The sequence below is a fragment of the Cyanistes caeruleus genome, chromosome 11 (genome assembly GCF_971803275.1).
Source record: "Cyanistes caeruleus chromosome 11, bCyaCae1.hap1.1, whole genome shotgun sequence".
Classification (NCBI taxonomy): domain Eukaryota; kingdom Metazoa; phylum Chordata; class Aves; order Passeriformes; family Paridae; genus Cyanistes; species Cyanistes caeruleus.
The window spans coordinates 14,349,787-14,364,556 of NC_141711.1; the positions used below are offsets into that span (position 1 = coordinate 14,349,787).

Genomic DNA, 14,770 nt, shown 5'->3' on the forward strand with positions numbered 1-14,770 from the left:
CCTGCCTGGGGATAGAGGAATCCATCCATCCATCCTGAGGGCGAATGCCTGCTCTCCCTCTAGTGCTATGCCTCATGCCACGCCTGCTGTCCTGCCCCAGCCTGGCACCTGTGCCAGGTCCTTCTCTGTGCTCACATGTGTCCCTTGAGCGCCTGTCCAGGTGCTGAGGCTGCCAGGGAAGGGCAACTCCCAGCTGTGTTACCCTGTTCCCCATGAGCATCCATGTACCAGTGGAGACGATTTGCAGCAGACCTGCCTGTGGCTCTGTCCCTTGAGCCCCAGGGACCTGAGCTGTTCCTGTGGAAGGACTGGTGCAGTGGGTGATCATTCTGGGGAGCACAGGGCTCAGGAACCCCGATCCCCCCTTCCTAAGCCCCCGCCGGCTGCTAGGACCCAGCAGCTGTCCCCGTGGGACTGCCACGGGTGCAGGCAGTGCAGGCAGCGCTGGGAGTGACAGCTGGTGCCATCCGCAGCTGGCAGGCTGCAGGCAAACAGGATGACGAGCGGGTGACGGGAGCGGGGAAGGGGGAGCGTGGCCTCACACAGGGCCGGCAGCCCCGCTTCTGCTGCGGGAGCAGCACCAGCAAGCAGGACCCCAGCGAGGAGAGGAGCATCACCCATCTCTCCAGGAGCAAAGGTGCGCTGAATCCCACCCACCTGGGGTTCCCCTGTGGCCAGAGCAAGAGGGTTGGGACAGGCAAGTTGTACTGTCTCTCCTCAGGACATACTGGTGCCACTGGAGAGGGGGGACGGGGTGTCAGCCTGGCATGGGTGCCACAGGACCAAGCAATGCTATCCCTGGCTAGGTTGGGGACAGCCTGGGTGCCTGCTCTGGGACAGCCAAGTGGCTATGGCTTCATTGTCTACCACTTCCTCCTCCAGCACCCTGGAAGTGTGCTGGTTGTCTCTGCGTTGCTCTGTGGCTCTTCCTCATTTTGCTTCTTTCCCTTCACACCCAGCTCCTGATCCCAACAGACAAGGAGAAGGTAGCAGCCATGGTTGTGCTGGGGTTACCCTCTCTGGGACAAAGAAGAAGAGCCTTTGCTACCCAGGCACCAGAGCTGCTGGCTTAGCCCTGGAGGGGGATGGCAAGCCAGACAGGGTCAAACGCCACGGACAGCCTAGAGCTGCTCTCCCTCCCCAAGCACTCCACTGCCCAGGAGGTCTTGGGCCTCTTCTGCATGATCCTGCTCACCTTTACCGCCCTGGTGGCCAACATCGTGGTGATGGTCATCATCCTTAAAACACCCCTTTTCAGGAAGTTCATCTTTGTCTGCCACCTCTGTGCAGTCAATCTTCTCTCAGCCATTTTCCTCATGCCTCTGGGGATCATCTCCAGCTCCACCTGTTTCAACTGGGTGATCTACAGCATTGCTGAGTGCAAGGCCGTGATATTCCTGAATATCTGCTTCATCAGTGCCTCCATTCTCACAATCTCTATCATCAGTGTGGAGCGGTACTACTACATCGTCCACCCCTTAAGGTATGAGGTCAAGATGACCATCAGGCTGGCGGTGGCTGGAGTGATTTTCATTTGGGTCAAGTCTGTTCTCATCACTGTCTTGGCACTAGTGGCATGGCCTCATGGCAATGGTGCCACCAGCGCCAGCCGCTGCACAGTGCACTGGAGCCCCGGGGCCCACAAGAAGGTTTTTGTGATCCTCTTCAGCATCACCTGCTTTATTCTGCCCACCATCATTATCCTCGCTGTCTACTCCAGCATCTACCGTGTGGCCCGGACTGCGTCCCTGCAGCAGGCACCTGTGCCGGCACAGGCAGTTGCACCCAGACACCGATGTGACTCCATCGCCAGCCAAGTGACCATCCTCACTGCCAGGATCCTGATGCTGCCCAGGCTGATCCCAGATCGCCTCCTGGGAAGCAACAAGGCCATCCTCACCTTGGTCCTCATTGTGGGACAGTTCTTGTGCTGCTGTCTGCCTTTCTTTGCTTTCCACTTGCACTCCTCTGTCATTGTTGGCACAGTGGGTGGTGGGCACGGGGAGATGGTGGTCACCTGGATTGCCTACTCCTCCTTTGCCATTAATCCTTTCTTCTACGGGCTGCTGAACCGCCAAATCCGTGAGGAGCTGGCCCGCCTCCGGCGCAGCTGTCTTAACCGTCCCCTGGGTCAGGAGCTCTGTCTTTCCATCTCAGAGACTTCTGTTCAGGAAAACTTCTTGCAGTTCCTCCAGAGAGCAACTTGGACACTGGAGACGCACACCAGCTGCATCAGTCCCAGCCCCAGGAACAGGCTGGACCAGACCACAACAGGCTTCCCCACCCCAGGTCAAGTTCCCGAAGAGAGCAGCTGAGAAGAAGGCTCTGCCCCACTGTTCTGGGCAGGAGACCTGCCAGGAACCCATCAGACCTACTAGGACCCAACCCCTTGGATTTGGAGGAGTCCTTGTTCAGGTTTTGCCTGTTTTTTGAGCTTATGGTGGAAGATGGTTTCTCTGGTGGGAGAAGGTAGCAGATCTGGGGAAGTCACATCTCTGTTCTGCAGGATGGAATTGTTTCTGGCTCCATCAGCACAGCCCAGTTCCAGGGATAGGCTCTCCTCAAGACATGGAAGGCCAAGGGGCTCCTGTGCAGGGGCAGGGGACAGGACACCTCCATCTCCATTGCCCCAGTGAGAGCACTCCTGGCCAGCGGGGAAGAGCAGATGTCCCTTACACCCCATCCAGGAGCAATGTTCCAGCTAATGCCACTAACACCAGTAACATCAGGACCCCCGAGCCCCCTGCTGAGCCTGGATGGCAGGCACAGAGACCTCCATCCCTGGCTGTTTAACCCAAAACTAATGCCTGTGTGGAGGAGCTGCTGCTCCCTGTGACACTGATCAGGGGGACACACCCACAGGGCTGGCTCTGGCTGTGTCACTGTTTGTCCTGCTGGCATGGCAGCATGCAATGCCCATGGCCATGCCTGGCCATGCCCTCTGTCCCCTCAGCTGGCAGGGATCATCCCCCTGAGGGGGAACTGGAAATCTGGAGGTCCATGTCAGGCTGTTTATGGACGCAGCTGCCCGGTTTGAAGCCCCGGTCAGCAGTGCCACGTGCCAGTGGATGTGGGCTGCTGGCCAAGGGCATGCTGGGCTGGGCATGGTGATACAGGGTGGTGGGGGGTGGCTGTGTGGGGTGACACAGGGCAGCAGCAGCCAGAGGGGATCAGGAGCTGTTGTTCCTCTTCAGTCTCATTGCTTTTGAAGGGCTTGGGGACACTCTTATGGGGTTCCCACTAGAAAGGGGACTGGAACCTTTTGGGGAATGCTGCAGGGATACATTACCCTCAGCCCACCCACAGAGGTCTCGTGGATGGTGTTGGCATGGTGGGTTGGAGATGTCCCTATTCCAGTAGTAACTGCAGGCCTGAGGGAAGACTGCCCTATGGCCTCTCTAACTGCCCCATGGCAGCGAGGGGCTCCAGGAAGACACCCAGTGAGATGGGGCTGAAGCCCAGCATCCCCCACCCTGGACACAGGGATGCTCTTCCAGCCACCACCCAAGTACCCAGGAGCTGGGGCCACCCCTGCTCTGGGAGAAGTCTCCACCCAGAGTGGAGAATATTATTATTGTTATTTTCTTGTAAATTTTATCTTTTTATTAAACCATTGATAAGTTACAAAGGAGGAAAAAATATAGACTGATATATATACAGCATTTCCAAGCCAGCGGGGACTGGCTGTTGGATGGGGTTGGATGGGAGGCAATTGCCCCAGGGTGGCCCAGGGAGAGCCCCCCACCAGAGCCAGTGGAAGGGGCCTGGAGAGGCCAGGCAGTCCTCAACCAGTGGGGCCTGGCTTTTGGGTGCCAGATGGAGTGTGGGCATGAGCAGGATGGCAGAGGAGGCAGGGTGAGGAGCAGGAAGCAGGGGTCCTGCAGCACAGGGCACTGGGAGAAGGGACCCTAGGCTGGCAGGGACAGGCCCCCCACCCAATACCAGGACACATGGTCTCTGTGCAGAAAATCAGGGAGGGGGGCGCAGTGCTGCTGGGATGGGCAGCAGGCAACAAAATAGCCCCTTCTTCCAGCAGGCATTGCCACCAGAAAGACCCTTCCCTTCCCTGGGGTGGGGGGCATGGGGCACCTGGCAGAGGCTGAGGTCAGGGTGGGGGGCAGGAAGGTGTCCCTGCTACTGAGTAGCATCCCGGACCCCCTGGCCCACCCACCAGTGGGGTTCAGTAGGGCGAGAACTTCTGCCGGTCAGCTTTCTTGGTGCCGTTGGCCGCCGAGATCTTGGTCGTGTAGGTGGTGGTGCCACCATTGGGACCTGCCACAGAGGATGGGGACAGCGCCAGGAAGGACACTGGCTTCAGGCCGATGAAGTTGGAGAGGGAGATGGCGTAGGGGGTGCCCAGCAGGGCCGGGGGGGCTGGGGCGACGGTGGGAAGTGCTGCACCAGAGCCTGGAGCGAGGGGCTGGGAAAAGCCCATGCCGAGGTCCATGGAGCCAGGGCCTGGTGGCACCTGGGAGGTAGATTTAGCAGTCTCTAAGCTGGGGAAGCAAGAGAGAAGGATGATGGTTAGTACCATGGTGACAGAGTGGCTCTCCCACCACAATCTTAGGGTGCAGGAACTGTGTGTCCCATCCCTTCTGGCTCGTGTCCATGGCACACTCTGGGTATCCCACTGAGCAGGATTGAAAAGCTGGGCCTCAAATCTGGTGGGTCTCAGGTCCTGCACCTACCACCTCAGGTAGCAGCACCCAGCTCATCCTTCCTGAGGATGCTGTGGTGGGGGTATCCTCCAAAAGCTGCCTTGAGGTGCTGGAGAAGAGCCAACCCTCACTAGCACCCAGGGTGAGTCCTCCCACAGGCTGACACCTACCAGGCTGTGATGAGGTACTGAGCCAGGGTGATGCTGACAGGGGTCCCTGTGATGGTCACATGCCGCTCGCTGGAGCCCTCGGTCTGGTTGCCAATCTTGATGTGGGCACCTGACATCTGCCTGATCTCGCTGATCTTGCTTCCGTGCCGGCCGATGATGCAGCCGATGAGCTGAAGGGGCAGGGAAGGGGTGAGCCATGAGCAGCCAGAGCAGTCTGCCAAGCAGGGAGCTCCAAGAAGCTCACCTGGACATCCCCTACACCTCAGAGGTGAAACTGTGGAAGGCATTGGGAGGGCAGGGCAATGCTTTCCTTGGGCAAACCTTGCTTTTTGGTCTCATTCAAGACCTTCTTGCTGGCATTGTGCCACATGCCAAGGCCTTTCCTTGGCATTGCCCAAACTCTTCCCTCCTGTCCTGTGTTTCAGTTTCCTCTTCTGTCCCAGCTACCCCCTCCTGCTCCTAAGCTCTGACAGAGCCTCCACTGTGTGGGTCAGTGGGTGCTGGCCTCTGCAAAGTGCCTGTGGGATGGTTCACATGGGTGGGGACAAGATGTGATCCCCCTTGTCATTCCCAGACCAATACATACATCATTGGGCACCAGGAACTCCTGGGAGCTGCTCTGGGAGCTGGCATCCAGGCCTGGAGAGAGAGACAAAGATGTCAGCAATGAAGGGGCAGGTCTCCAGTAGCTCTGTGTCCCTACGCCAGCCCCATACTGGGATGGTGAGTAGCCCTGGTGACAAACCTCAAGGATTGCTGTGGAGAGGAAGGGAGGACAGGACATAGACACAAGTCATAATTTGGTGCTGGTGCTCTCCCACTGCAGGATTGGGGAGCACTGGTGGGTGCAGTGACCCCAGGAAAACAATGACAAGGTTGTGCTGGAGGGGCAGGTAGACATGCTGGAGAGGCTGGGACTGGAAAGGGTGCCAAGGAGGGAACCCTCTTCATCAGGGCCAGATGTCAGGGTGGATCAGGAGGGGCACACCCAGCCTTGGGGGAGCATGGGAGATGCTCACCTGGCATCATGGTGGGTGCATGGCCCAGGGGGGCGAAGGGAAGCGCATGCCCTGACAGCTGCTGCAGCTTTGTCACCTGCCCGAACAGTGCAAAGAGGAGGAAGGTGGTGTTAGGGGTGATGGCAGAGGTCAGCTGTGCCCCAGTGCCTCCCAAGTCAGGCATTCCCAGCAGCACCCATCTGTGTGGGCACAGACCCCATTGCTGCAGGGACAGACTCACCTCTGCAGGAGAGACCCCGCTGTACTGGCCCTGCATGGAGAAGCCCTGGGAGAGAAAAAAGGGGCATCAGTGGGGAGCCAGGTGGGGACCATTGTCTCAGGTTGCTCCCCTCTGGGGCAGAGACTACCCTGAGCCCATCAGAGTTGCCCCTTGCTGTCAGAGGCTGTCCTCCTGGCCACCTCATGCTCTCAGAGATGCTGTGGCCTCTTACCTGATTGGCAGAGAGCAGGATGGTGCCCAGGGAGAGACCAGGGTGGTAGGGTATGGTGGCCCCCTTCGGAGGCGACTGGAGACAGAAGGAAGGAGGTGGAGGAGATGAGAGATGAAGCTGAATGCCCCTGTAGCCCCAAGGACCCTCTGCCCCTTTATGCCCCCAGCAAGCTGGGCACTGCCCCCAGCACTACGAAGGCAGGGTGCTCCAATAGGTTTCCACACAGGGGGACCCTGGTATTTGAGTCCAGATGGGCATGGGAAGCCCTGGGGAGGGGGAGCTGGGTAGCAGATGCCTCCTGGGCTGGGCATGGGGCTTGGCAGGTACCTCCAGGATGACAGCGCAGATCTGCCTCACGCACTGGATGATGGTGTCTGGCACCCCTGAGACGGTGACAGCTCGTTCAGTAGAGTTGGGCAGCAAGTCACCGGCCACCTGCACCTGTGCCCCTGTGCTCTGCAGGAAGCAAAGAGATGCTGGCATTCCCCTGCCAGGGCTCAGCAGCTCACACCTCCCCTGTTCCCCTCCTGAGCCCCCAGGAACCATTGCAGGACCTGCAAGGGTGATGGACCCTCTCCTGCACCACCTCCCTCAGCCCCTGCAGGACTGTGGCAGCCCTCACACCCAGGCCTCTGTACTTCCAGGGGGAAAAGGGGATCCCACATCCAGGCAACCGTCAGCCTCACCTCCCGGATCTCCCGGATCTTAGCTCCTGCCTTGCCGATGAGAGAGCCGCATTGGCTGGCGGGGATGACAAGGCGCAGGGTCACCGGTGCTCTGCCTGCTGACACCCCATCGCCCCCTGCTCCCAGGTCCTGTGAGGGATGTAGGATGCAGTGTCAGACCCCCAGGATCTCCCACGTGTGGGGGCACCTGGCAGGGATTTAGGAGGGCCATCTACCTCCTCCAGCTTGAAGGCGATCATGGAGACAGCGCGGAAGACAGCGTCGGTGGAGCCAGTGATCGTGGTGATGCGCTCGGGGCAGGACCCTTCTGAGATAGTGATTCGTGCACTGCTCTGGGGACAGTGTCACACCCCATTAGGGATGTCACAAGCCCTATGCTTCATGACTTCCCCCAGGAATAGCCTCATAGGAGGAGATTGATGCCTTTGAGCCTGAGCCTTGCCCCTCCCACCTACCCCAGGCAGCCTTCCCTGGGGTGTTGCTTTGTTTTCCCTGGTTCCACCTGGGATTTATGGGGGCAGGCACATGGGAGCCACCAGGTACAGGCATGACAGGTAGCAGGACCTGGCAGCCCACCAGTATGCCCTTACCTGCTCTCGTATCCTCTTAACAGTCTCTCCTTTCTGCAGGTAAAGGAATAGGGTGTGTGGTCAGGTCCAGGGGAGCCAAGGGCTGGCAACACACAGGACCCCAAATCTTACCTTGCCGATGATGCTGCCAATCTCCTGCAAAGGCAGAGAAGAAGTGGCACTGTCAGGAGGCAGCTCCCTGCCTGCCACATCCCCTCCTCTGCTCAGCCTGGCAACAGGCAGATCCTGCCCCAGGGACACTGGGTGACTTAACTAGTGACACTGGGGCACGGGAATGTGCCCCTCCCTGGCTTAGGACCGGGAAAGAAATCCTTCTGGGAATGCTATTCCCAGGGGAGACTGGGAGCAGGGGAAGAAAACAGGGCATGGTGAGGAGCTGGAGTTCCAGTGTGGCCCCTCACCCCAGGCATTGCTGACCCCCCAGTGGCACTGAGCCCCCTGCCATTACCTTGCCGTGCATGAGCATGCGGAGGGTCAGGGTGATGCTGAGCTCCGTCTCCTCGGGACTGCCACCCACGCCACTGGCTCCGTCTGGCGATGCCATGGCGGGAGGGCAGGATGAATCTGTGGGACATGGTGTTCTTCAGAAAGGGGGGATGCCCCAGCTAACCCCCTTACCCCCAGATCTGCAGCTTGACTATCCTATGGCTGGGAAATGGGGAAACTGAGGCAGCGGCACCACTGTGCCACCCTCCGGCAGGCGAGGCTCACACGGCCCCATAGCACCCCACAGGCACCCTGCACCCCCAAAAAGGGACCCACTGCTCTGTGTCTGCCTGAGCTGCCTTCAGTCTGTGCTGCACAAAGCGAGGAGCTGGATGGATACAGGGGGAGGAGGCAAGGTGTATGGAGCATGCCTATGGGATAGGCTTCTGTTTGCTGACGCTTGCTGGAGTGGGGAGAGCAGAGGTGGCCTGGGTGGTCTCACAGGCTATGCAAGCCACCTTCTTTCTCCTCCTCCTTTCCCTCTGCTCACCCACAAAGCCCCAGGGGACACTGAGGCAGGCTCCCTGATGGGGACCATCCCAACCAAACCACAGCATGATGCCTGCTGACTGATCCCGCTGCACCGTGTCCCCTCCCAGAGCACCCCAGGGCCCCCCGGACCCTGTACCCGGGTGGCCGTGGGCGGCCTGGGCCCCCGGGAGAAGGACAATTACTGTGTGTCCAGGCCCGGGTGGGCGGCTGCGGCACCGCTGGCTCCCGGCAAGCCGGGCGATGCCAAGCAGCTTTGAAACAAAGCACCCGTGTTGAGGCTGGGGCCGCGTCCGCGGGCATGGCGGGGGGGGGGCGGCTATTTTAGGTGCTGGCAGGACTCGTCACCGCTCCAGCACATCTCCTGCATCAGGGGAACGGGGGGTGGGGTGCTATGCCTCGCACCCCCGGGGTGGTTTGGACGCTCCCTGTCCACCCTCCTGCTACCGCGGGCTGGAGAATGGTAGAGAGACTGAAAAGGGAGGAAATTCCCGTTCCTGGTGCAGGGGAGCCTGAAGTGGGGCGGAGGGGGAGGGATGTAACCCCGGCCCGCGGCATCCGGAGATGTGCGGGGTGCCGGCAGGGACGCGCAGCCGGCCGGGGTCCCCAGTCCCCCTGGGGATGAATGGCAGCAGGAATCCGCCAGGGACAAAAGACCCCGCCGGGGGAAGAAGTACGAGGATGGCGGTGGGACGGGGGAACGCAGCAGGGCCACGGGTGTCCCCCCGCTGCCACAGACAACGCTGCGGGCAGGGGGGTGCTCTCCCCCAGGTGAGCCAGGCTGGCAGGGACGCCAAAGGCCCCCGGTGATGGGCACAGGCCACCTGCCACGGCTGGCACTGGGACAGCCACCAAGCTGGGCACCGCCCGTCCTCCGGGGCACCTTCGGGTGACAAAGGGAAGGGGGACGACAGGAGGAAGCCCCCACCCCGTCCCTGGGGAAACCTCTGTCTCCTCGCCCTCCCGGCCGCCCCAAGCCCCCTGGTCCCCGCGGGAGTGGGGCCCGGCGGGTACCTTTCCGTGCGCCTCGTCCCTCCACCGCCGGCCGCCCCTCAGTGCCACATTGTCCCCGGCGGCGCCCAGTGACACCCGGGGCAGGAACAATGAGCCGCTTGACAGGCCAGGGCCAAGCTGGCAGCCCCGGCCCCCACCCCGGTCCACGCCGGGGCCCCCCTCGCTCTTCCCCTCTCCCACATCCCTCCCTCCGGGATCCTATTACAGCGGATAAGAGACACTAAAAGGAACAATGCACCCTGGGTAAGGCCATCTGCCACCGCTGGGGACATTCCTGGCCCCCCCGGCCCCCCTCCCTTTGGCTCACACATCGCCCCTCTTTGTAATTGCGTGGTTTTTTTCCTGGAAGCCGATCAGCTGGCAGGGCTCGAGGGCTCAAGGACACCGGAGCGGGCAGGGATGGGGCAGCTGGCACACCAAGGCCCGCTGGCATCCCCGGCTGCTGCTGTGAGGTGGTGCCTGGAGGGGCAGGAGGCACCCCTGTATGGGTGGGGGGGGAGTCGGGACAGCAACAGGGGACCTGAGCCATCTGGGGCAGTCAGGGATGCTTCCAGATAGGAGTCCTGCAGGACTGCCAGGGCAGAGACCAGCTTCTGTGCCCATAGCACTGCCTTATGTCCCCCACATGGGCATCCTGCACCCACAGAAAAGTGCCCCCCCCCTTACCTCCCCCACTAAATCCTCCTGGGCCCTAGCGTAAGCAGCTAAAGCCCAGGCAAGCTTGGGGAAGGGGGGGCACTGGGGGGGCACCCTGCTGCTGGCTCCATCTGCGTCCCTGAGTGCCCGGTGCAGCAGCACCAAAGGCGGAGGAGGCAGGTGGCAGGCAGGGGTCTTGTCCCCCGTCTGTCAGGCCTCCCTGCCTGCCCCCTCATCTGTTCATGGCAGCCACTCGTTGGGTAAATCGCCCCCCACCTCCCCAGGATGCTGAGTGGATGCCGCCGTGGGCAGGAGCCTTCCAGGGCTGGCAGTTCCTGTTTAAGCCCCTGTGGATTACCCTGGACTTGGGTGAATGCCAGGAGGGGTAGGAGGAGGAAGAGGAGGATGAAGAGGAGGCTGGCCAGCTGGGGACACGGATGTCACTACCTTGGGGGACCTACGTGTCCCCGAACACAGCCCCAGGGCTCCCTGGGCACCCTCTGAGGTTCATGAGGGTCCTGTCCGAAGTGACAGGTGGGCTCCAGCAAGTCTGGCATTCTCCCATCCACAATCCCCAAATGTACCTTCCTTCAGTGGCTGCATCTTCCCTGCTGTCACATCCCAAACCTGTGTGGGACAGCAGCCATGGAGAAAGGGATGGGGGAAGGAGGTGGGAAAGGTGGAAAAGAAGCAGGTTGAAGGTGTCAGGAAAGCAGTGGCAGAGCTTGGGGTTTTATTTGGTCTCAAGAGAGGTAAGTGCTGGTGTGGGCCAGTGCAGTGTGAGTGCCAGCCGAGCACCTGTGTTGGCACAAGGGTGCATGTGCAGGCAGAGGGGTGGGTGGGCTGGCCACATCCCCATGCCTTGTGATCCAGTCCTGCTCACTTCAGCTGCTGCAGGAAGGCCAGGAGTCCACGGTGCCACTCATTGGGCTTGTCCAGGTAGCAGGCGTGTCCTGCACCCTGCAGCATCAGCACCTGGTGCTCAGGGAGGTGCTGCAGGTTATTCAGACTGGTCTGCCCCAGCTCCACATCCTGGTCCCCGTACACGATCAGTGTGGGAGTCTGTGGAAGGAAAATACACCTTGAGTCTGCAAGTGTCACCTAGGCACTCACTCCTTCTGTCAGGAACACCCTGGAGGGGAGACACTTGCCCTTCACCCCACCCAGTATCACAAAGAGAAACTGAAGTTCAGACTCCTGGGTTTCCAATTGTCCCCTCTTTACCACACACTACCCCACATTTACATTCCTCATTCATCACATTCCCCTCTTTCAGTGACAACAGGTTTTCTGGCCTGTTTGGCCTTTTCCCTGCTCAACCCCAGTGGCAAGGTCCTCTCTTCACCATCCCCTCCCAGCTCCCTGACCACCCCAGTGCCCTTCCAGGCCGTACTTTGATCTGGGCATACTGCTTCGCCGTGAATTTCTCAGTGCAGATGGGTGCCACAGGTACATAGGCCTTGAACAGCTGGCTGTGCTCTAAGAGGAAGGGCAGTGAGTACATGCCACTGAGCGATGGGCTGATCACCACAGCTGGACCCAGGCACAGAGCCTCTGAAACTGCCTTCAGGAATGCTGCTGGTGCTGGCTGGCCCACGGGTGCTGGGGCTACAGCATCCTTCGAGCGCCCCAGCCCTGAATCATGGGAGACACAAGTGGCCCTGTCAGGCTCCACACCGCCTCAGTGACTGGAAGAAACCAGCACAGCACAACAGGACACTGGGCTTGCCATCCTGGCCACACAAACCAGAGGCGACCCTGCCCGAGTCTAGGGCTGTGCTCACCACACCTTACCCGGCAGGTCGATGGCCACGGCTCGGTAGCCATTCTCGGCCAGCGTGGCAAGTGTCCCCACCTGCAGCCACGTTTCGGAGGAGAAGCGGATGCCGTGCAGCAGCAGCACGGTCAGCTTCGGCACTTGGGCTGGCTCAGCTTGGCGGTAGAAGAGGGTCTGTCCTTGCACCGTGACGGTGCTCTCGGTGACTGCCGGGGTGGCCATGCCTGGGTGCTGCTAAGTGGGGCGAGAGGTAGGAATGGGAGGGCTGACAAGCCTTCTGCTGCTGTCGAGGCCCGGTGGCAGCAGGAAGGAAAGAGGGCTATGAGGGGTCACACCGGCATCATCTTCACTGTGGTGGCACCGCCGGGGTCATTGATGTGCCAGGCGGCCTCACCGGCCCGCCCCTGCCTCCGCTCCCCCGTCCAGCGCTGGGCCTGCAGCCCTTACCTGCTGCTCCACACACGGGGCCGGCTGCCGCTCGCCTCCTCCCCGCCGCACCACGGGACTGGGGGTGCCGCGCCCCGGGGCCAAAGACCGGCGGGGCGGGCACGAGAACGGCGGCACCGCCTCATGAAGCGCAAGTCCGGGGCGGCCCCGGGAATCGCTGGGGCCTCGCCGGGCCGGGCTTCGCCGAGCCCTGGCCCGCCAAGAGAAGCCGAGCTTTCCCGAGCGAAGCCGAGCCTTGCCGAGCGAGGCCGAGTCTTGCCGAGCGAAGCCGAGCCCTACCCGAACTTTACCGAGCCAGGCCGAGCTCTGCCGTGCCGGCCTGAACCCAACCCGAGCCCTGCTCGAACTCTGGCGAGAGCCGCCGAGCCCTGGACGAACACAGCAGAGCTCTGCCGAGCTTGGCCGAGCTCCGGCCGATCCCCCGAGCCGGGGTTCCGCTGCGGGCTCCGGCCGTTGTTCGTCGGGGCTGTAGTGTCGCGTGCTGCCGCCAGGCGGGGCCCGAGGGCGCAGCGGCGCCGTGCGCGGCGGGCGGGGGGCGGCAGGGCCGGGGCTGGCGGGGCCGTGAGCGGCGGCCGGGGGCTCGGGCTGGGCCCGAGCTGAGTAGAGCAGCGAGGACCGGGACCTGTTCCCCCGCAGCAGCGGTGCTGGGGTCCCGCAGCCCCGCGCTGCCGCTCTCCTTGTCCAGCGGGAGCGGACATGCTGCATGCCCGCAGCCGGCTGGGGCTGCTGCTCCTCGGGGCGCTCCTCACTTTGCTCCTGTACCTCATGCTCCCGGCCGCCCGGCGCTCACGGCCTGAAGAGGGGAAGCGGGCTTGGCGGGCGGCCAACGGCACCGTGCGGACGGGGATGGCTGCGGGAGAGCCCCCCGTGTTCTACAGGGAGGTTCCCGCAGCAGCTGCCGGCCCCGGGAGGTGGGTCAGCCCGCCGGCAGCTGCGGGTGCCAGGCCCTGGGCTCACCAGCCCCCGTGGTCGCCGGGCGCTGCAGGCATGGCAGCCTTCCTGAGCCCCTTCCCGTCTGTCTTCCCCCTCGCAGGCCCGATGTCCTGCTCCTGCACGGCCAGGCGTTCACCTCCAAGACGTGGGAGGCCTTGGGCACGCTGGCGCTGCTGGCTGGAGAAGGCTACCGTGCGGTCGCAATAGATCTGCCTGGTAGGACCATGGCACTGTGCTTAGCTGATCCCTTTGGGCAGCTCCTGTCCCTTGCCTTAGTCACTGCTGGGTTCTGGATCTCTTTAGGGAGGGCTCTGGATAGTTTCTGGTGATCCCTGGCGCAATGTGCCTGGGATTTGTCTGTGTCCTGTGGCTTTGATGACTGTGACTGTACAAGCCTGGAGCTTTGTCAAGCGTCCATTTTTTGCCAAGCCTTTGAATCCTGGTGAGGAGAGACCATTGCAGGCTGCACAATGCCCCCTGACCACCCTATGTCCTCTTCTCCATACCAGGCTACGGGGATTCGCCCCCACTGGAGATGGCAGTGACAGCACAGGGCCGGAGGACTTTCCTGGACCACGTTTTCCATGAGCTGGGCATGCAGAGGCCTGTTCTCGTCAGCCCCTCCATGAGCGGCCGCTTTTCCCTGCCCTTCCTCCTGGCGCACGGGGACCGGCTGGCCGGCTTTGTGCCCATCGCGCCCGTGGGCACCAAGGACTACACTGCTGAGCAGTACCAGAGAGTCCAGGTGCGTTTTTGGGCTCTTGGGGGCTATTCTAGGTATTGGCAAGCCGTGTGGGCCAGCTGGCTGCAGGGTGATGTGGAGGGTGGCACTATTTTGGGGTGAGTGAGGGGGACCTGTGACCCGCAGCTCAGGGGGGTGCTGGCACCTGCCTCCCCTCAGCTTTGCAGCTGTGGTGATGGAAGGAGCTGGGCACAGCCCAGGGGGAGTGGTGGCCATTTACCCCTCTGACAGCTGCTCTTGTTTTCTCTCTCCCCTTACCAAGACGCCCACCCTGATCCTGTATGGTGACCGTGACACCCGCCTGGCTCCCCAGGCCCTGCAGAACCTCCAGCACCTCCCTGAGCACCGTGTGGCCGTGCTGCCTGGTGCTGGCCATGCCTGCTACCTGGACAAGCCAGAGGACTTCCACCAGGCTCTTCTGGGCTTCCTGCGCCAGCTGAAGTGAGCGGTGCCTCCTCCCTGCCAAGCAGAGGGACTGGGGCGTCCGAGAGACTGGGAGGCACAGGCGACTGGCATGAGGAGTGCTGCTCCCTCCTGGGATATCCCCAGGGTGGCGGGGAGGGGACTGGACTGTCCCTTGCTGGCAGGACAGGGTGTTGTCTGTCACGAGGCCAATAAACTGATGCTGCTCTGGTTTCTGCGTGTGTCCCCAAGCGCCGTGGGGCCCCTCGAGCTCCAGCCCCATCTCTCTG

General features: G+C 61.8%; 4 protein-coding genes across 5 annotated transcripts; 2 read left to right on the plus strand and 2 right to left on the minus strand.

Moving 5' to 3' along the window:
* The first annotated feature begins 446 nt into the window (after positions 1 to 446).
* Positions 447 to 3,639, plus strand: LOC111935147 (putative G protein-coupled receptor). Its single transcript, XM_023935478.2, has 2 exons — positions 447 to 637; positions 960 to 3,639. Exon 2 carries the CDS (start codon positions 1,086 to 1,088, stop codon positions 2,313 to 2,315), a length of 1,230 nt encoding a protein of 409 aa, XP_023791246.2. The 5' UTR covers positions 447 to 637; positions 960 to 1,085; the 3' UTR covers positions 2,316 to 3,639.
* On the minus strand, positions 3,581 to 9,679 carry PCBP4 (poly(rC) binding protein 4). Its single transcript, XM_086845310.1, has 13 exons — positions 9,544 to 9,679; positions 8,003 to 8,118; positions 7,666 to 7,689; positions 7,555 to 7,587; positions 7,180 to 7,296; positions 6,965 to 7,093; positions 6,606 to 6,734; positions 6,279 to 6,353; positions 6,068 to 6,112; positions 5,848 to 5,923; positions 5,415 to 5,467; positions 4,829 to 4,998; positions 3,581 to 4,496 (listed from the first exon to the last, which is right to left on the minus strand). Exons 2-13 carry the CDS (start codon positions 8,096 to 8,098, stop codon positions 4,181 to 4,183), a joined length of 1,263 nt encoding a protein of 420 aa, XP_086701436.1. The 5' UTR covers positions 8,099 to 8,118; positions 9,544 to 9,679; the 3' UTR covers positions 3,581 to 4,180.
* A 1,204-nt stretch (positions 9,680 to 10,883) lies between these two features.
* ABHD14B (abhydrolase domain containing 14B) lies at positions 10,884 to 12,837 on the minus strand. Of its 2 annotated transcripts, none has more exons than XM_023918145.2 (4): positions 12,404 to 12,837; positions 11,974 to 12,190; positions 11,573 to 11,814; positions 10,884 to 11,241 (listed from the first exon to the last, which is right to left on the minus strand). In XM_023918145.2, the coding sequence occupies exons 2-4, from the start codon at positions 12,176 to 12,178 to the stop codon at positions 11,059 to 11,061; spliced, it is 630 nt and encodes a 209-aa protein (XP_023773913.1). In that variant the 5' UTR covers positions 12,179 to 12,190; positions 12,404 to 12,837; the 3' UTR covers positions 10,884 to 11,058. The 2 variants fall into 2 exon arrangements, with proteins under 2 accessions (XP_023773913.1, XP_023773914.1); XM_023918146.2 differs by having other exon boundaries at positions 11,974 to 12,187; positions 12,404 to 12,617.
* An 83-nt stretch (positions 12,838 to 12,920) lies between these two features.
* ABHD14A (abhydrolase domain containing 14A) lies at positions 12,921 to 14,712 on the plus strand. The gene is made up of 4 exons (XM_023946204.2): positions 12,921 to 13,314; positions 13,437 to 13,552; positions 13,846 to 14,081; positions 14,341 to 14,712. Exons 1-4 carry the CDS (start codon positions 13,100 to 13,102, stop codon positions 14,521 to 14,523), a joined length of 750 nt encoding a protein of 249 aa, XP_023801972.2. The 5' UTR covers positions 12,921 to 13,099; the 3' UTR covers positions 14,524 to 14,712.
* Positions 14,713 to 14,770: the final 58 nt, after the last annotated feature.

Excerpts from the sequence above, each read along its gene's own strand:
- PCBP4 (XM_086845310.1), bottom strand. The coding sequence starts at position 8,098 with ATGGCATCGCCAGACGGAGCCAGTGGCGTGGGTGGCAGTCCCGAGGAG. Across the intron at positions 7,690-8,002 it reads GCATGCTCATGCACGGCAAG|GAGATTGGCAGCATCATCGG; the intron begins GTAATGGCAGGG and ends CTGCCTTTGCAG. Across the intron at positions 5,468-5,847 it reads TGCACCCACCATGATGCCAG|GCCTGGATGCCAGCTCCCAG; the intron begins GTGAGCATCTCC and ends CTCTCTCTCCAG.
- ABHD14B (XM_023918145.2), bottom strand. The coding sequence starts at position 12,178 with ATGGCCACCCCGGCAGTCACCGAGAGCACCGTCACGGTGCAAGGACAG. Across the intron at positions 11,815-11,973 it reads CGTGGCCATCGACCTGCCGG|GGCTGGGGCGCTCGAAGGAT; the intron begins GTAAGGTGTGGT and ends CCCATGATTCAG. Across the intron at positions 11,242-11,572 it reads AGCAGTATGCCCAGATCAAA|ACTCCCACACTGATCGTGTA; the intron begins GTACGGCCTGGA and ends TTCCTTCCACAG.
- LOC111935147 (XM_023935478.2), top strand. The coding sequence starts at position 1,086 with ATGGCAAGCCAGACAGGGTCAAACGCCACGGACAGCCTAGAGCTGCTC.
- ABHD14A (XM_023946204.2), top strand. The coding sequence starts at position 13,100 with ATGCTGCATGCCCGCAGCCGGCTGGGGCTGCTGCTCCTCGGGGCGCTC. Across the intron at positions 13,315-13,436 it reads GCAGCTGCCGGCCCCGGGAG|GCCCGATGTCCTGCTCCTGC; the intron begins GTGGGTCAGCCC and ends TCCCCCTCGCAG. Across the intron at positions 13,553-13,845 it reads GGTCGCAATAGATCTGCCTG|GCTACGGGGATTCGCCCCCA; the intron begins GTAGGACCATGG and ends TCTCCATACCAG.